This window comes from Pinus tabuliformis, chromosome 2_1, assembly GCF_031772625.1.
Source record: "Pinus tabuliformis cultivar Carrire ecotype Pingquan chromosome 2_1, CPIR1, whole genome shotgun sequence".
NCBI lineage: Eukaryota > Viridiplantae > Streptophyta > Pinopsida > Pinales > Pinaceae > Pinus > Pinus tabuliformis.
The window spans coordinates 355,634,427-355,656,016 of NC_142299.1; the positions used below are offsets into that span (position 1 = coordinate 355,634,427).

The 21,590-nt window shown below is 36.8% G+C and overlaps 1 protein-coding gene across 3 annotated transcripts in view; it reads left to right on the forward strand.

The window, feature by feature from the left end:
- Positions 1-4,997: 4,997 nt before the first annotated feature.
- LOC149200335 (cullin-1-like) overlaps positions 4,998-21,590 on the forward strand; it is a 34,012-nt gene continuing 17,419 nt past the window's right edge. For all 3 annotated transcript variants that reach the window (XM_089402667.1, XM_089402669.1, XM_089402670.1), the window contains exons 1-3: positions 4,998-5,138; positions 5,480-5,689; positions 5,993-6,092. In XM_089402667.1, the coding sequence (XP_089258793.1) occupies positions 5,529-5,689; positions 5,993-6,092 (261 nt within the window). In that variant the 5' untranslated portion in view covers positions 4,998-5,138; positions 5,480-5,528. The remainder of the gene's footprint in view (positions 5,139-5,479; positions 5,690-5,992; positions 6,093-21,590) is intronic.

Below are 21,590 nucleotides of genomic sequence, written 5' to 3' on the forward strand. Positions count from 1 at the left end.
TTTCCTGGCCCCCCCAATCTCTCTATAAAGATCTACATTTTTGAAGGACTTCTTGGCCCCCCATTTTTGTCTCCTTGAGAGGGAGGATTAGGGGTTTTCCCTTTTTTATCTGACTTTTTACTTTTAAAATCTTTTCTTTTTTTGTTCGTTTTTTTTTACGTGAGCCTAATCCCTTACAATTCTAAGAAATCGTTTTCATCATTTACTATGATATTTTGTTCCCCCTTGAATTGGGGGGAGACCGCTTCATTTTCAAGTTGTCCTTGTCCCTTTGGAAAAGACAATGTCTATTCTTTATTGTATTCACAATTCTTTGTCTTTATTAACCTATTCCTTCATTATATCTCTATTTTCTTCCCTTCCAACCTTTTTGGAGGCTCTACTTTGGCCATGTTATTTCTCTTGTTCTTCTTCATATCTTTCATCTATAGAGCCTGCTGAGAAAGTTCCTTGATTTGATCTAGGAATTTTAGGGGAAATAAATACTTCCTCCTCTTCCAAATCCATTTCTTCTTCCTTTCGATCTAAAGCTAGGATGTTTCTAACAACAACCTATCCTCAAATTTCCTTTCTCGAGGGTATTCCTTTGGGATATGTTGGTGAGTGGTGAGTATCATCTTCAATTTCTCCTTCTGCCCCCATTTTCTCTAGAGCTTCATACTTGTTACCAAACAAGATTTGACCTTTACTTTTGCCAGAGGAGGCTTGGACCCCTTTAGGGAGAGCATCTTTTTTGGAGATGGGGGAGCTTTAGCATCCCCACTAATTGTGTCTTGACCTTTTGTTGTTGCATTTTAACGGGATGGGCTTATTTGATGTTTTGATTGCTCCCATTGATCTTGCTCTTCAGTTTGTTTATATTGTTCCTTGAAATTTTTGCAATTACGAGAAAAACACTCATATTCATGGCATAACTTGCATGAAAAGGTAGTTGATCTAAAGGTGGAAGAAACCTTGTGCCTCCTAAAAATCTGAGCAATATTGTCCGTAGTCCCTTGGATAAAGGGAAGCTGGACACTAGAGGCCACTTTAACGACCTCTTTTTTAGTCCTACGACCTCTGCTAGCTTTTAAAAAGGCTTTGATACCTTGGTATCTTTCATAGCCATTCTTTTCAAAAACATTACGGAGATGGGTTTATTCTTTTCAAAAACATTAAGAAGATGGTTTTCATTATAAACCTTTAAAGCCCGAATGGCTAATTTGTTGAGAACACCTAGCTTTTGGGTTGGATAGTGATGGGAATTGACATGTAAATATTTCTCAGTGTGAGCTTTCTTACGAAAAAGTTGGTGAGAGAAAGAACCATCATCTTTTTTCGAGACAACGACATTAAGGAAGGAAAAGCAACTGTAAACTTCAGGTTCCATGGTAAATTTTATGGATCTTGATTGATTGTTGAGATGCTGAAAAAATAGATACAATTTATCACGACCATGGGGCCAAAGGATAAAGGTGACATCAACAAACCTTTTCCACATGTTTGGTTGAAATTGACGAGAAACTAAAGCTTTATATTCAAAATCCTCCATGAACATGTTAACAACAACAGGAGAGAGGGGAGAACCCATAACAAGCCCACAACTTTGTTCATAGAATTCACCCTCAAAGCTGAAGAAAGTAGAGGTAAGGCAAATCTCCACAAGCTTGGCTATATCAGGGTCAATGATGCGATGGATTACCTCAACAACCTCATTAATAGGGATGTTGGTGTAAAGTGAAACAACGTCAAAGCTAACCATAATATCACCATGCTCAAATTTAACCTCTTTTAACTCACTCACGAAAGAGCAATAGTCCTTAACAAAAGAATCAATATGACCAACCAAAGGCTTAAGCTTCCGAGATAAATATCTAGCTAGAATATATGTAAGCCCACCTATAGTATTGACAATGGGTCTAAGGGGAGTCCCCTCCTTGTGAATCTTAAGAAGCCCATAGATTCTCGAAGTGAGAGGGTTGCTCTCAATAAGTTTGTGGCTTATGTAGTTGACAAACTTATTAGATTTAATAACGAAGGCAACAAATTTTGAAACCTTTTTTAGGGGGTTCTTACTCAGCGTTCTACAGCTCCCATTGTTGCAAACATGATCCATCATTTTCCTTCAGTAGTCATCTTTACCTAAGATTACAATTGCCCCTCCTTCGTCTGCTTTAAGGACAACAATATCGGGGTTATTGTTTAAAGCTTTAAGGGCTTCAAGTTTTGTCTTGCTAATATTGCTCTTAGGAGGTCTAACTTTCCTAAGAACAACAAAATAATCTTGCCTAATGCCATCTTTAATGTGATGAGGCAAATCCTCGATGCCAAATTCAATGAAGCAAATAATCTCCTCAATTGGGATCTTTCTAGGACAAGGGCAAAGTTTAACCCTTTTTTAGAAGGCGATACATAGAGGAATCAAAAGAAAATTTAGAGAGATTCACCACCCTTTTATTAAAAGAGGGGGAGGATGAATTATATAGTTTGAGTGGGCCTAATGGTTAAGAGCATGTGTTTCCTCCTAAGAGGCCACAGGTTCAAAACCGAAGGGGGGTAGAGTATATATGCTTTCGTAGACTTGACAATCACATTGCCGTGTGGAGGTGGGTCCCTTGTCCCACAAACAAGCGGGTCTCATACACCAATTTGGTGTCTGGCTTGTCTGTGACCTTAAAATTGGATAACAATAATAATACTAATTCTTATCATAATTATAACTATCATAATTATAATTATCATTATTATTATTAAGAATAATATTATTATTTGAATTATAAAGATCATTGTAATTTTTTGTTTGTTTGTAAGCATGGTAGGACTACATCTTCATCATGTCCAACTTCTCACCCCGATTAGGGGATAACACAAGATTTGAACCCAAGACATCTGGTTAGATGACTTCATTTCCATGACCACTAGCAATTCAGCCACCCCAAGTTGTAATTATTAATATCATTGTTATTATTAGAAACACGTTGATCCAAACATTGATTTTAAAAATCAATTAAAAACATAAAATAAAAAATTTCATTTATTTTCTTTATAATATTTTAACAATTATTTATTTTTAAAAATATATTATAACAATATATTAAAAATCCAATAAACTTTTAAAACTCCACTAAACATATTATTTATTTTTAAAAAATATTGTAACAAGATGTAAAACAAACTTGAAAATAATAGAAATTCGGGCAAATTTTAGGTTACAATGATCAAACTTCAAGAGTTTGGGTGCCCTTCATCGTGCTAAATCCATTTATAACAATATATTAAAAATCCAATAAATTTTAAAACTCCACTAAACATATTATTTATTTTTAAAAATATTTTTAAAAAATATTATAACAAAATGTAAAACAAATTAGGTTTGAAAATAATAGAAATTCGGGCAAATTTTAGGTTACAATGGTCAAACTTCAAGATTTTGGGTGCCCTTCATCATGCTAAATCCATTTCTAACAATTATTTATTTTTAAAAATATATTATAACAATATATTAAAAATCCAATAAATTTATAAAACTCCCCTAAACATATTATTTATTTTTAAAAATATTGTAACAAGACCTCAAACAAATTAGGTTTGAAAATAATAGAAATTCGCGCAAATTTTAGGTTACAATGGTCAAACTTCAAAGATTTTGGGTGCCCTTCATCGTGCTAAATCTATTTCTAACAATTATTTATTTTTAAAAATATATTATAACAATATATTAAAAATCCAATAAATTTTTAAAACTCCACTAAACATATTATTTATTTTTAAAAAATATTGTAACAAGATGTAAAACAAATTAGGTTTGAAAATAATAGAAATTCGGGCAAATTTTAGGTTACAATGGTCAAACTTCAAGATTTTGGGTGCCCTTCATCGTGCTAAATCCATTTCTAACAATTATTTATTTTTAAGAATATATTATAACAATATATTAAAAATCCAATAAATTTTTAAAACTCCACTAAACATATTATTTATTTTTAAAAATATTTTTAAAAAATATTGTAACAAGACCCAAAACAAATTAGGTTTGAAAATAATAGAAATTCGGGCAAATTTTAGGTTACAATGGTCAAACTTCAAGATTTTGGGTGCCCTTCATCATGTTAAATCCATTTATAACAATTATTTGTTTTTAAAAATATATTATAACAATATATTAAAAATCCAATAAATTTTTAAAAGCCCATTAAACATATTATTTATTTTTAAAAAATATTGTAACAAGAGGTAAAACAAATTAGGTTTGAAAATAATAGAAATTTGGGCAAATTTTAGATTACAATAGTCAAACTTTAAGATTTTGGGTGCCCTTCATCGTGCTAAATCCATTTCTAACAATTATTTATTTTTAAAAATATATTATAACAATATATTAAAAATCCAATAAATCTTTAAAACTCCACTAAACATATTATTTATTTTTAAAAAATATTGTAACAAGACGTAAAACAAATTAGGTTAAAAAATAATAGAAATTCGGGGAAATTTTAGATTACAATGGTCAAACTTCAAGATTTTAGGTGCTCTTCATCGTGCTAAATCCATTTCTAATGTGAATCCATTTCTAACAATTATTTATTTTTAAAAATATAGTATAACAATATATTAAAAATCCAATAAATTTTTAAAATTCCACTAAACATATTATTTATTTTTAAAAAATATTGTAACAAGACCTAAAACAAATTAGGTTAAAAAATAATAGAAATTCGGGCAAATTTTAGGTTACAATGGTCAAACTTCAAGATTTTAGGTGCTCTTCATCGTGCTAAATCCATTTCTAATGTCAAAAAAACTATTCAAACACTCCAACATTGTAATTTTTTGAATTTTTTTTTATGGTTTCGACGAAAAAACCTATCGGAAAACAATCCCAATTTTTAAAACTCAACTGAAATATTTTTTCACATGACCAACTAATAACTGTTTTTTCTTTTGTTTCCTCACCACCTTTTGACCAGATGACTAAGGGTCACCCATGTCGACTCGCTACTCAAACACGTTTAAATATGGAATATTTTGAACGCGCTCGCCCAGCGGGATCGATGCCTCGCAGCTGCAGACTGGTATTGGATGAAGGCACGGCCCTAGTACGAGACCCTCGCAGGCCACGAACTGCTGGTATTGTACTACGCATTGCTACGCGGCATAAGGTAAATTTCGTATTCATTCATCTTAATCAAAATTAAATTTTCACCCTTATAAGGGGGCCATCAAGATACGAATTCCTCGGCGTCTGGCAAAATTTCTCCGATTCTGCCATTTTTATCTCGATATCTGTTAGGCCGTGGTTCTGGTTTTGCCTTTGCTGGAAATTGTTGAAACTCTTTTAAGCTATTGATCCGATCATTAACTCTTTTACGCGGGTAAAGGCTACTTTTTGGTATTTTTAACCTAGGGTTTCGTTCGGTATTTTTCTATCGCTGGAGTCTGTCGTGGCTGTTTGTTATCTGAGTTAAAAGCACTTTTAATCGAGGGTTTTTCTTGCCGGCAGAGTGTCCTGTTTGGAGCGAGGTCGAGGTTTTGAGATATAGAAAATAACGATGAGCCAGCGGGAGATTATAGAGCTGGAGACAGGATGGGAAATTTTGCAGAAGGGAATTACGAAGGTCAAGGACAGTTTGCAAGAAATTCCCGAAGAGGAATTTAATAGCAAGGACTACCAAGTACCTTGCAGTGGCGAGGAATACGCAATAATTTACTCGTATCCTCCATTCCCCAATAAATCTTTTCAATGGTTAAAGCTCCGGTCCACTTGGAAGTATGAATTCTTATGGGTTTTATTAAAGTATTCCTCTCATTGTTATTGTTATTAGCATTTTTTTAACTGAATTTTTTTACCGGAGCAATTCACAAGATTACATAGTTCTGTTTAAGATTGGATCACAAAATTTATGGAGGCTAAATTTTTTCACTTAACGGTTGGACCACGTCTTTAAAAATGAATTTCTATCCAATTTAACTACAAATATAAAAAATGTATGCCTTCCTTTACTTTTAATCACAGGACTGTTTTCTCGATGTGCACGCAAAAGGGTCCGCACGATTGGTCTCGCCAACTCTATGACAGATACAGGGAGTCTTTTGAAGAGTACATCACTTCAGTTGTGAGTTATTTCCGGTTTTCTTACATGATGGCTTTAAATTCGCTGGTTATGGATGATTGTATTTTTTAGTTTGATCCAAAGTCCTTCTTATTTAAATCATTTTAACCATACTTAGAATTTAAAATTCCTATTGAAATCTGACAAGCTATCATGCTTCCCGGAAAAAAAAAACATGGAACTTAAAAATATGTAATAAAATTTATTTGATGATGTCAAATAATGGTGTGTAATGATATTATTATTATTTGTTTTTTTTTCTAAAATAGTGTGAATATTTATCATAATTAAGTTATCAAACCAATAGTGGGGACAATTAATGGGCTGTTATTTGCTAAATTTGATTGACTCATCACTGTTATTGAAGGAAAACCATACCAAAGGGGGCAGACTTTCACTCCTGAACAGATGCCTATAGATTGGGTTGTTAGCCTGTTTCCTTACATCCTAAAAAGACGATATCTAGAATATTACGCTTTTAACCTGTTTCCTTATATCTTAGGAAAACAAACTCTTAGCCAAATAAAAATAATTTTAAGAGATACTCCAGGTCCAAATATTTCTTTTAAAATATATTATGTATAAAATAATTATTTACATCAATATATTTCTTTTTCTATATACATAACCACCCAAAATCTACAAAATAATGGTACAATTTAAACCATAATTAAAATATACATCCACTTTGGTGAAAAGCAATGATCGGTTTAATATTTGGTTCACCCTTTGTAACTTAAACATCCCAATTGCAAATACTCACTTTAAACATATTGTGACGTTGTATATTATAGCACAAACTTCCCAAAACTTTTGATGGAGATGAACAAAGAAAGATGATTTTCTTCAGCTCCATAATACAACTATAGAAATAGCAAACGAGAAATGCATAGTGTCCTAAAATTGTAGGTTGAAAAACAATACAAGAAGCTTTTAAGGGGTCAAATTTGAAAGATTCACCAATGAAGGGACCCATTGTAAAAGGGGACTAGTCTTAGTCTGAACCACTAGAAGAGTTAGCGATGCTTTCGACCATGGGGAACTTCCCTATGTTAATCGTGCCTTGCGTTTGGAGATATCAATCCCTATTATAAATTTTTTTAATTGGTGCTCAAGATTTCTTCATATCAATTTTATTATAAGGTCGACACGACTCACGATTATAAGCTAAAAGGCGAGGATATTAAAAATAAGGGATTGTGACTGTGACTTATTGTGACTGTGACTTATTGTGCCGAAATAGTGAGATCACCGAGATACATAGATCTATGTTGAAGCTGAAAGGAGACAGGTCCGAATCTTACTGTGACATATTCCTAAATTTATCACAATTATGCCGAGACTGTTAGGGCTACTGTAGGATTCAGAGATCCCTTTTTCCATCCAAAGATAATCATTATGCTCGCTTTCGTTGAGATGTGCACCACCGAGGAGAAGAGGACTATCCTCTTCATCACTGTGATCATCACCGAGCCTTTTTAGATATCTGAGATCTAGTCTACTTGCACCTTATACCCATCCGAGGTGCAGTCAACCCTTGAACAATTTGCCTTCCTGTGATGCGGACCTGCTCCTATACCATACAAAGTTTCAGAGAGGAGAAATTGTGAAATTTGTACCTTGAGATTTGCAGATACCCTAGATGGGTATTTATAGTGGTTTCTCCTTGCAAATAAGCCAACTTGTCAAATGAACCGACATGTCCCTATTGTTGAGCCGACGTGACTGTCATTTATATATTTAATTTCAATAGTGAAGTTGACATTATGAGTTTCTTATCGATTTGCTTGCAGACTTCTTGAGCTTGCCAATGGAGGATTGTTCTTGGTCTTGGAGGGCTGCTTTAGCTTGAATACATTTTACATAACCTCATGAAGAGCTTCTTCATACATGACTTGACTCTTTGACATATTAATAAATCCTAAAGACATCAAGAAAAAGTCTTTTGACCTAGTGACACTTCTTGCTCATGAAACCCATGCAACAAGGCATGCAAAATAAATTTATTGTCTTTTATTACATCATTTACAAAGATCATGTCATTATGAAGACCGAACCTAGTTACACTTTCTTCAACACTCCCTCTTAACGAGGGATGTATTCATAATGGTACTTGTTCATTCTCAATTTGAAGAATTTTCTGATAAGAAGAACCGGATTTGCAATCCATCTGTTATAGCATCATTTCAACCAACATTGATTTCAAATAGCAAGGCTTTGACTAATAGCTCTATCTCTCACTTATATCAGAGCACACAATGTTGGTGAGACCAATGACTGATAGACATGCATCATCATTGTCTCTCTTAGGGTCATACCCACCCAGGTGTTCTCTGAGTATGCCCTACTAGGACAATTCTTATCTTGGGTTCCCAGCCCTTAAGAATATTGGTCCTCTTGCCCACTCTTCTCTTGGATGCCCTACCACATCCTCAAAGAGTGTCGGATGCCAGATGATTATATAATCCTCCATTCTTTCTTCCAAACTGAAGACAAGAATGTCGTGTCTAACTCTCCCTCTTAACCATGGATGAGTTCCAAGTTTTTCTTCACTTCGAAACATACTCGAGTTCCTTTACTTATAGAAACCTCCCAAAGCTCCCTCTTACCTAGGGACTCTATCATCAGTACTTTATAGGGTCTTCTAGTTGACTGACGATCCAAGACTTCGATGTCATCAATTTCTTCACATGTAGGGTTCAACCATCCATCACTTTCCTCCATTATGTCATTCCTTCTTTCCCGGAAAGTATCCTCCTTGGCTTTACATCTGGGGCTTCCTTCATAGGGCCATCTATCTTCACTTTCCTTCAACACTGATTGCTATGGATCACAAGGTACATAGTTGTGACATCCTTCACAACTCACCTTACCATGGCCCTTCACACATACCTAGACTTTCTCCAAGAGGTCAGAAACCGAAAACAAATCACATATTACCTTTTTGGTGATGGTATTTTCCAGTGACATCCTCTTGTAGGTATCAACATCATGCATGCATGTTGACACATCTCCCAATGATATCTTCACATCTTTCCGGGAGATTTCTTGGTCAAATCTTCCCGATCCTTTGGATGTTGATTGCCTTCATCATGGTTGCATATTTCACGATCTCTTCCATCCTCACACCTTCCATTCCCAGGAGCTTTCAATCAAAGTTTCTTTAACTGTGGTCAATCACCCCATACTTCATATGTGGACATTATGTTGTTTTCATCTAGTGCGACTTATGCCTTTCTGCATCCTTTCAGAGGATGAGATCATTTTCCATTTGATCATGCTTGATCCATGTTACCTGCAACCATATATCATGACATGACAATATCAAATACAAATACAAGCATACATATCTCACTTTACCTTTGCTTCTTCCAGCTACTTCCTTGAAAAGATCTTCAATCCCTTGATCGGTTTCATTCCTCATGTCATCAGTCCTTCATCTCATGAATTCCATAAATTGGATTTCTTGATGAAACACTTGCTGCCTTCCTAGATAAGGGGATCCTCTGCTGAGGTTTCTATCAGAGAATCTACAAGATCTTGCATATCCCATCTGGAAAATGTTTCCTTTGATCTAGATGACTTCTTCCTTTCCTTTAATGTCCATTGAGATTTCCAAGAGCTATGTCCTTCATGTTTCTCAGGTGATATCACGAGCTCTTGATTCTAATGCTTTCATGATGCCACGATGCATCTTATTATCATGGTCATATCTACAAGGACTCATGATAGGACCTTTTTTGAGAGATACTGTCTCATTCATAATAGAGGTTTGCTATTCCCTTGACCCTTTTCCTTAGCTTTGTTCACCCTTTCGGCGATATGAGCTCCTCTCCATAATCTTCCATAGTACTATTCTGTCTTGTCAACCTTCCCTTTCCTTTCTGCAGATGTTTGAGTCCTTTCAACTTGTCTTTCTCTATTTGGCATAGAGACCACAAATTGTTGATCGAGGTAACTTTCTTGCTCATGGAAATTTAATACCGTGTTGAAGAATCTAGGGCAAACATAAATTAAAGTGATTCTTCTTAGCATGATAACAATTTGTGAAGTCCTTTTGCAATTTTATCTTAGCTTGATCTTCATTTTGTTGTTAGTGTGAGTTTGCTTCATCAAATTGCTATCAAAACAAAAAAAGACAAGAACACAAAGTATTCAGCTTTTTGCCAGTGCCAAAACCTCTCCCTCTTGGAGAGGAAAACCCACACAAAATTCTTCTTATAAAAATTCCAATTGACGAATACCAAGACCATAACCCTTGACCTATTCTGCCACTCCAAGACCAAGACATCAATCCTCATCTCTGTCACTGCTGAGATCATCATCATTGCTGCACCATTGTTAATTTTAGGTATGTTCTATGCTTAGAGCAATTTATTTCAATTTTCACAGTTAGCTCAATATCTTTTCCAGATTAGCAATCACATCAACATTAAAGTAAATTGTAGATAGAACATAAACATAGATCACAGAAGACAAGCCAAGACAAGAGGACACAAAATGTGGCGTTAGCCAGGGACAAACCCTAATGTGGGGAAACCCTTGATCAGTTCTTCTTATATGTTCTTCAATAGTTCAACACAGAGAGAGAGAGAGATAGTACATACACAACAGAAGTCAACACTTTGACTTATCTAAGTAAGAGTATAGATCATCTCTAAGTAGATGATACATGAGGTAGCTGAACTTAGTTGAAGACATGCTACTTCAACTGATTTTTCGAGGTGACTCCATCACCATGTTGCACCTGTCATTGTGCTGCTTCTCATCATCATGCTGCACAGTGCACCTCATTGTGCTGCACCCATCATCACTATGTTGCATCTCATCATGCTTCACCAATCATCACTGTACTGCATCATGTGCCATTGTTGCTCTGTGTTTGTCACTATTGTCCCATGCGATTGTTGCACCATGCTTGCCACCATGTGCTTGGTGCACCTTGCTTACTATACTGCTATACCAATGTGCTTGCAACACCATGCTTACCATGCTGTCCCATTGTGTTTGCGGCACCATGCTTACCATGCCATCTTGTTGTGTTTGCAACAACATACTATTGCTGTTGTCTCTTGTAACATTGTTGTACTATGCTATTGTCCCAATGTAACATTGTTGTACCATGTTGTCCCAATGTAACATCGGTGTACCATGCCATTGCTGCTGTTTCACTGTTAGCATTGTTGTTAAGGGTAGTGGCATAACAAAAATGAATTCTCAATGTTAAAAGTGACATTCTCCTTTATCTTTCATTTTCATCCTTTTACTTAAATTTTTAACATTACCATGAAATGGCTCAAGATGTTTGAGAGTGGTTTCGACCTCATTATATTTCATATGGAGACAGTAGAATTTTAGATCTCACCCAAAATCCAACAGACTTACCAGTTTTCCAGGAATTCATGATTCGATGGATTGCAATGTTTCCATTGCATTTTGTCATGTACAAGGGTATGGAATTAGTACTTAATCAAGAGCACCAAGCCCTCTATGTACTTTAGAGTGACTTTTAGACTTATCACTCCACTGTTTTTGAGTTTTAGTTATATCAATTTACTATTCAAGTCTTCAGATTTCAGTGTCTATTATAGTCTATTTTGCTTAGTGCTAATTATATTCTAGAATGATGAATGATGAATTTTAATTTTAAATCAATTTAGAATCTAGAATGATGAATGATGAATTTAATTTTAAATCAATGTATATTCTAGAATGGTAAATAATGAATAATGAATTTTAATTTTAAATCAATTTAGAATCTAGAATGTGAATGATGAATTTAATTTTTAAACCAATGTAGATTCTAGAATGGTGAATAATGAATGATGAATATGGATCAGAATATTTCATTATTGAATCTCATGGTGTATTGATGAATCATGTATGTATTAGTAAGGATGATGAGTATGGATCAATGTATTTCATTATTTAATTCAATTATGTATGTATTATTGTATTTATGCTTTCATTATTAAATATGAATTTGATATATATATATATATATATATATATATATATATATTAAAAAGGAAAAAAAATTATATACCTCGACGTCCCCCCGTACCCCCTAAATTTCCCTAAAATTTGAGGGTACTCCCACACGTCCCCCTTGTGCGTCTCCCCGTCCCGGAGTCTTGGTGGAACATTGGAGAAAAGTGCACATGGTACAAAACACTAAAAGGTACTAGAAGGCTCATTAATTGAGGGGGACCACACGAGGGAGGGGCTCAAGAGAGGCAATGATCTTCACCCTTGATCTAATGAGCTGAGATTTAATCTCAACCATTAGATCTAAGGGTTAAGGTTCTCTTCACTAAAAGAAGAAAAAAAGGGAAAATGAAGAGATTACTCTCATTCATTCTCATGAGCCATTAAGAAGAGGGAAATGAGAGCAAGGAGATAAGGAGGCAAGATTGTAGCCCAAGGAGGAGCCCGAACAACAGGGGAAGGAGCTTGAAATTTTCAGTTGATACCCATGCACAAATCCTGATATTTTAGGCACAAGTCCCAAAATTTTCGGGTATTGTTCCACGCAGTTTTTGCATTGGTTTCCAGACAAATTTTCTGAGTGGTTTTTAGGTTGGGTTTAGGTTGAGTCTACAAGGTCTTTAGGCCGCGTTTAAGCCTAAAATTCTAGGTGGTGTATAGACTGAGTTTAGCCGAAAATAATGGAGATTTCTAATCCTTAGCAGCTTTAACTTGAAACAAAGACTATTGGTCCCAGCCCTTAAGAATATTGGTCCTCTTGCCCACTCTTCTCTTGGATGCCCTACCACATCCTCAAAGAGTGTCGGATGCCAGATGATTATATAATCCTCCATTCTTTCTTCCAAACTGAAGACAAGAATGTCGTGTCTAACTCTCCCTCTTAACCATGGATGAGTTCCAAGTTTTTCTTCACTTCGAAACATACTCGAGTTCCTTTACTTATAGAAACCTCCCAAAGCTCCCTCTTACCTAGGGACTCTATCATCAGTACTTTATAGGGTCTTCTAGTTGACTGACGATCCAAGACTTCGATGTCATCAATTTCTTCACATGTAGGGTTCAACCATCCATCACTTTCCTCCATTATGTCATTCCTTCTTTCCCGGAAAGTATCCTCCTTGGCTTTACATCTGGGGCTTCCTTCATAGGGCCATCTATCTTCACTTTCCTTCAACACTGATTGCTATCACAACTCACCTTACCATGGCCCTTCACACATACCCAGACTTTCTCCAAGAGGTCAGAAACCGAAAACAAATCACATATTACCTTTTTGGTGATGGCATTTTCCAGTGACATCTTCTTGTAGGTATCAACATCATGCATGCATGTTGACACATCTCCCAATGATATCTGTTGTCAAGGGTCTTCATCTTTTCAGACTTCCATAAGAGTCTTCACATCTTTCCGGGAGATTTCTTGGTCAAATCTTCCCGATCCTTTCGATGTTGATTGCCTTCATCATGGTTGCATATTTCACGATCTCTTCCATCCTCACACCTTCCATTCCCAGGAGCTTTCAATATTTCACGATCTCTTCCATCCTCACACCTTCCATTCCCAGGAGCTTTCAATCAAAGTTTCTTTAACTGTGGTCAATCACCCCATACTTCATATGTGGACATTATGTTGTTTTCATCTAGTGCGACTTATGCCTTTCTGCATCCTTTCAGAGGAGGAGATCATTTTCCTTTTGATCATGCTTGATCCATGTTACCTGCAACCATATATCATGACATGACAATATCAAATACAAATACAAGCATACATATCTCACTTTACCTTTGCTTCTTCCAGCTACTTCCTTGAAAAGATCTTCAATCCCTTGATCGGTTTCATTTCTCATGTCATCAGTCCTTCATCTCATGAATTCCATAAATTGGATTTCTTGATTAAACACTTGCTGCCTTCCTAGACAAGGGGATCCTCTGCTGAGGTTTCTATCAAAGAATCTACAAGATCTTGCATATCCCATCTGGAAAATGTTTCCTTTGATCTAGATGACTTCTTCCTTTCCTTTAATGTCCATTGAGATTTCCAAGAGCTATGTCCTTCATGATTCTCAGGTGATATCACGAGCTCTTGATTCTAATGCTTTCATGATGCCACGATGCATCTTATTATCATGGTCATATCTACAAGGACTCATGATAGGACCCTTTTTGAGAGATACTGTCTCATTCATAATAGAGGTTTGCTATTCCCTTGACCCTTTTCTTTAGCTTCGTTCACCCTTTCGGCGATATGAGCTCCTCTCCATAATCTTCCATAGTACTATTCTGTCTTGTCAACCTTCCCTTTCCTTTCTGCAGATGTTTGAGTCCTTTCAACTTGTCTTTCTCTATTTGGCATAGAGACCACAAATTGTTGATCGAGGTAACTTTCTTGCTCATGGACATTTAATACCGTGTTGAAGAATCTAGGGCAAACATAAATTAAAGTGATTCTTCTTAGCATGATAACAATTTGTGAAGTCCTTTTGCAATTTTATCTTAGCTTGATCTTCATTTTGTTGTTAGTGTGAGTTTGCTTCATCAAATTGCTATCAAAACAAAAAAAGACAAGAACACAAAGTATTCAGCTTTTTGCCAGGGCCAAAACCTCTCCCTCTTGGAGAGGAAAACCCACACAAAATTCTTCTTATAAAAATTCCAATTGACGAATACCAAGACCATGACCCTTGACCTATTCTGCCACTCCAAGACCAAGACATCAATCCTCTTCTCTGTCACTGCTGAGATCATCATCATTGCTGCACCATTGTTAATTTTAGGTATGTTCTATGCTTAGAGCAATTTATTTCAATTTTCACAGTTAGCTCAATATCTTTTCCAGATTAGCAATCACATCAACATTAAAGTAAATTGTAGATAGAACATAAACATAGATCACAGAAGACAAGCCAAGACAAGAGGACACAAAATGTGGCGTTAGCCAGGGACAAACCTTAATGTGGGGAAACCCTTTATCGGTTCTTCTTATATGTTCTTCAATAGTTCAACAGAGAGAGAGAGAGATAGTACATACACAACAGAAGTCAACACTTTGACTTATCTAAGTAATAGTATAGATCATCTCTAAGTAGATGATACATGAGGTAGCTGAACTTAGTTGAAGACATGCTACTTCAACTAATTTTTCGAGGTGACTCCATCACCATGTTGCACCTGTCATTGTGCTGCTTCTCATCATCATGCTGCACAGTGCACCTCATTGTGCTGCACCCATCATCACTATGTTGCATCTCATCATGCTTCACCAATCATCACTGTACTGCATCATGTGCCATTGCTGCTCCGTGTTTGTCACTATTGTCCCATGCGATTGTTGCACCATGCTTGCCACCATGTGCTTGTTGCACCTTGCTTACTATACTGCTATACCAATGTGCTTGCAGCACCATGCTTACCATGCTGTCCCATTGTGTTTGTGGCACCATGCTTACCATGCCGTCCCGTTGTGTTTGCAACACCATACTATTGCTGTTGTCCCTTGTAACATTGTTGTACTATGCTATTGTCCCAATGTAACATTGTTGTACCATGTTGTCCCAATGTAACATCGGTGTACCATGCCATTGCTGCTGTTTCACTGTTAGCATTGTTGTTAAGGGTAGTGGCATAACAAAAATGAATTCTCAATGTTAAAAGTGACATTCTCCTTTATCTTTCATTTTCATCATTTTACTTAAATTTTTAACATTACCATGAAATGGCTCAGGATGTTTGAGAGTGGTTTCGACCTCATTATATTTCATATGGAGACAGTAGAATTTTAGATCTCACCCAAAATCCAACAGACTTACCAGTTTTCCAGGAATTCATGATTCGATGGATTGCAATGTTTCCATTGCATTTTGTCATGTACAAGGGTATGGAATTAGTACTTAATCAAGAGCACTAACCCCTCTATGTACTTTAGAGTGACTTTTAGACTTATCACTCCACTGTTTTTGAGTTTTAGTTATATCAATTTACTATTCAAGTCTTCAGATTTCAGTGTCTATTATAGTCTATTTTGCTTAGTGCTAATTAGATTCTAGAATGATGAATGATGAATTTTAATTTTAAATCAATTTAGAATCTAGAATGATGAATGATGAATTTAATTTTAAATCAATGTATATTCTAGAATGGTAAATAATGAATAATGAATTTTAATTTTAAATCTATTTAGAATCTAGAATGTGAATGATGAATTTAATTTTTAAACCAATGTAGATTCTAGAATGGTGAATAATGAATGATGAATATGGATCAGAATATTTCATTATTGAATCTCATGGTGTATTGATGAATCATGTATGTATTAGTAAGGATGATGAGTATGGATCAATGTATTTCATTATTTAATTCAATTATGTATGTATTATTGTATTTATGCTTTCATTATTAAATATGAATTTGATATATATATATATTAAAAAGGAAAAAAAATTATATACCTCGACGTCCCCCCTTACCCCCTAAATTTCCCTAAAATTTGAGGGTACTCCCACACGTCCCCCTTGTGCGTCTCCCTGTTCCGGAGTCTTGGTGGAACATTGGAGAAAAGTGCACATGGTACAAAACACTAAAAGCTACTAGAAGGCTCATTAATTGAGGGGGACCACATGAGGGAGGGGCTCAAGAGAGGGAATGATCTTCACCCTTGATCTAATGAGCTGAGATTTAATCTCAACCATTAGATCTAAGGGTTAAGGTTCTCTTCACTAAAAGAAGACAAAAAGGGAAAATGAAGACATTACTCTCATTCATTCTCATGAGCCATTAAGAAGAGGGAAATGAGAGCAAGGAGATAAGGAGGCAAGATTGTAGCCCAAGGAGGAGCCCGAACAACAGGGGAAGGAGCTTGAAATTTTTAGCTGATACCCATGCACAAATCCCGATATTTTAGGCACGAGTCCCAAAATTTTCGGGTAGTTGTTCCACGCAGTTTTTGCATTGGTTTCCAGACAAATTTTCTGAGTGGTTTTTAGGTTGGGTTTAGGTTGAGTCTGCAAGGTCTTTAGGCCGCGTTTAAGCCTAAAATTCTAGGTGGTGTATAGACTGAGTTTAGCCGAAAATAATGGAGATTTCTAATCCTTAGCAGCTTTAACTTGAAACAAAGACTACTCTACTTCTTTTCATTTTCACAACTGATACGAGAAATTATTGCAAACAAACACACATAAAATTTAGACACTTATTTTTGGTCTAAGACCCTGGAAAAACCCACAAGGGGGAACTAGTCTTCAAGGAGTTCTTAGATTGCTTTTAAGGAAAATGATACAGAAAGAGAAAATTAAACTTAGCTCCCTTATTATTTTGTTGAAGTCAATGCTAGGTTACATTGAGAAACGAGCCCTCTCTTTGTCATAAACTTAGACTGGCTTAACTTTGTTTTCTGTGCCACTGATTGTGGCTTGATTAGTTGCTAAACTGAGCAGAAACGTGTTGGGTATTTTTGCCACCTATTTCACTACAAACTCCTCGAACTGTGTTGGTAGAAGCTTGAATTTCAAGTTAAATGCAACATTAATTTTATATCAGTCATATGTTTGTGATGGGTTTTGGGCATTAAACCATTCTAAAACTTGAAACTGGGTTGGCTACAACATAACCAAAATTTTCTACAGGGGAGTGGTGTGGCATGTGCCCCCATACAAGCATGTGGCCATTATTCTTAAAATTAGATGGAACCCATCCAATGTCTCGTAGTTGTTCTTTGTTGTTGCCTGTCGATGCTGGTGATCTAGTGCAATGAGGGGTGGAAGGGTCGACTGCTTGGAGGTCTTGTAAAAGTGGTCTTGAAGCTCTGGGACAGACATTTAATATCGAAATGACAGTTTTTCATGCAAATTAGAGTGTGACCTCTCAAATCTTTAATTAAAGTGAAATGATGGTGCCTGCAATTGATCGATCGTGGCTGCGTTGAATTGATTCAGTGTGCGTACGCCAGTTTTTTTTTTTGCGGGACTTCTTGCGCAGCGTAGTTTTCATTCTTCTATTTTGGTGAGAAAAAGTGGCACTACATTTCCAAAGTCATAGACAGGAAATTCAAAACAATTTTCCAGATTTAAAAAAAGAAAAAGAAGAAGAAGAAGAAGAAGAAGTAATATCACGGTGTTGTCACGATATTCCTGAATGTTAGACAAGTTACTAGGTGCCACTAACAGTGGAAATTTGTGAACAGTGATACGGTTCCACAATACCAACATTGGAGAGGTAGCGGATCCTTTCGGATGGTCAATGGAGTCGTACTGAGGTATTTTGTGTGACGACGACACCCTTTTGAGGATTGATTATTGCAACGGATCTTTCCTGAGAGGGGCATTCTCTTATACAAGTGTTTCCAGTGTGTCTGATTTTGTGCAGCGACAAGGACACTGGACGTGCACTACGTGGAAGAAACAACACATTTGGCATTTTTCCCTGCCAAAGCTTCTGAGAACAATTTCTGGTTCATATTACACGCACCTGTCAGATTTTGTCTGGATAAGCCGATATTTGCATTGAACTCCGTGTCAGGCTCCTTTGTGTTTTTTGTGTCTTGGGAAATGTGTAGATGGCCTCACTAACCAATCTGATGTTGGAAGGTAGTCAACGCTTTAATGGCACAAACTATAATATCTGGAAATAGAGAATGTTGACCATTTTTGAATATAGGTGTCTTGACCAGCTTGTTTTGGGAAAAGAGCTCCGTCATGGTACACCTGGTGCAGATCAAGATAAGCTTGATGATCGAAATCGAGAGGCTGTTATGCTTCTCAAACTCTCAGTGACTGATGATTAGCTACCACAGATTCCTTCTGCAAGACAACTGCTGAAATGTGGCAAAATTTGAAGAAATTACACGAGACATCCGACAAGAGTAGAGCTTTCTTTCTAAAGAATTAGTTGTTCTCCATCATGATGGACGAACATATGTCTTTACAGGAACATCTTAACAAGATTAAAGACATTCGAGATTAGCTCGAAGCCATTGGTCGAACCATGGAGGAAGAAGATATGGTAGTCATTACTCTGAAAAGTCTACCGAAACCTTATGAACACTTCATAGAAACACTCAACATTACCACCACTAATGTTGATCTGAAGTTTTCGGAGTTATGCACCGAACTTCTGCAGAAGGATTGTTGGAAATAGTAGTTTGGTAGTGGTGCTTCATCAACCTCCTCAGAAAATGCTTTTGCTGCCAAATATCAGTCCTCTTAGTCCTTTCAACAAAAAGGTTCCATATGTGATTTACGCCGAAGCTCTTTAACTATGATGGATCACAGAAGCCTCAATTCAACAAAAAGGTTCTTCTCAGCCTTTTGATCCCGCTAAAAAGAAAAATGTGTAGTGTAATTACTGTCACAAGTTCGGCCACATGAAGGAAGAATTCCGATAGAGGATTGCTTATGAACAGAAGAAACAAGAGGGTCTCATTAGATAGCGAATGTTGCAGAACATTCCAAGCAGACGAAATCTGCCTTTTACATTGACTCTGGTGCATCACGTCATTTCTCTCACATGTGTGACTGGTTTATTGACTTCTCATCTTTCAGTGATTCCATGGTATTCGGTGGAGGTGAGGAGTACATAGTGGTTGGCAGAGGTACAGTTCAGATCTAGTCTGGTGGGCGCACACTCATCTTCCTGAATGTGTATTATGTTCCTGGTATGGAAATTAATTTGCTGTCTGTCAGCCAGATTATGAGGAACTCTCCTCAGCTCGATGTGGTGTTCAGTGCACACAAGTGCTCCATTATTGATAGGGAAACTCGTATTATGTTTGCTGTTGGCCTAGAAGATCATGGCCTATACAGGCTTCTTGACACTGGTGATTCTCCAGAAGTGGCTGTAGAAGCTCGTGTTTCTCCCATCAGCACTCTGTGGCCTTAGAGATATGGGCATCTAAACATTCAGTATCTCTCTCAGCTATCTCGGGAGGGACTTGTGTCAGGGTTACCTGATATTCAGACTCAACAATTGGGAGTGTGTGGCGCCTATCAAGCTAGCAAGCAACATCGGTCTTCATTCAAGGATGGAGAATCTTGGCGCACACTTAAGGTACTCTTGTTAATTCATGCTGATATTTGTGGTCCTATGAATACATCTTCTATTACTGGTTGCAAATATTTTTTGCTTATTGTAGATGATTTTAGTAGAAAGATGTGGGTGTACTTTCTAAAACATAAATTTGATGTATTTAGTATCTTTCAGAAGTTTAAGTTCTTAGTTGAAAAAGAGTCTGGTTGTAATATCATAACTCTTGGGACAGATAACAGGGGGGGGAATTTGTTCTTCTGCTTTCTCCAACTTCTTTGATACCCATGGCATCAAACGACAGTTAACTACACTCTACACTCTTCAGCAGAACAGTGTTGTCGAACGTCGCAACTGTACGATTGTTGAAATGGCTTGTTCCATGTTACAACACAGGAATTTTGGGCTGAAGCAGTGTTTACAGCTGTCTATCTTCTTAACTGATCACCTACTCAAGCTGTTGAGGGGAAGACTCCAGAAGAGGTTTGGTTTGGCCGTAAGCCTAAGATCAGTCACCTCAAAGTGTTTGGATCGGTTGCATATGTTTGGATTCCAGTTGCTAAGTGCTCTAAGTTGGATTCCAAAAGCCAGAAACTCATGATGACAGGGTATAGTGATCACCACAAGGCCTATAGGCTGATCGATATAGACACTGGTCGTCTTAGCTTCAGTCAGGACGTAGTATTTGATGAAGACAGAGGGTTCTTTCAGTCTCCTCCTTCTGAGAAGTGTTCTGAGGATCAACCTCACAATGTTCTTCTTCTGTTAGGTCCACTTGATGGGAGGGATGATGCAACATCAGTATTTGATGATGCAGTACCTGAGCTTCCTCTGGAAAATAACCCTCCTCTTGCTACTCCTATTGTTCTTGAGCCTCCTCCACCTCCTCCTGATATTGGTTCCTCTACTCTCCGGCCTAAATGTTGGGTTAAAACTATTGGTGATCTCCGGGATAATGAGCTCATTGAAGGTAGAACTTCCAGAAATAAGAGCAAACAACAGGCTACAATAAATTTTGTTCTTATGGCTAACTTACGTAGTATTTTTGAGCCTCAAACCTATTCAGAGGCTAAGGGTACACCTGAGTGGGAACATGCTATGGACGCTGAATTCCAGAGTCTTCAGAAGAATCACACTTGGAACCTTTCTGATCTTCCTACAGGGAAAAATCCCATTAGCTGCAAATGGGTGTATAAAGTGAAATACAAAGTTGACGGAACCCTAGACAAGTATAAGGCCCGCCTTGTTGCTCGAGGGTTCTCACAGAAGGAAGGCATAGACTATGAGGAGACCTTTGCTCCTTCAACCAAGATGAGTACCATACGGCTTGTCCTTGCCTTAGTAGCTCAGTTCAATTGGAAAGTCCATCGGATGGACGTAAAGAGTGCTTTTTTGAATGGTGACTTGCAGTAAGAAGTCTACATGACGCCGCGTCCAGGGTTCAAGGTTGCCGATCAAGAACAAAAAGTCTGTAGATTAGTCAAAGCACTCTATGGTCTGA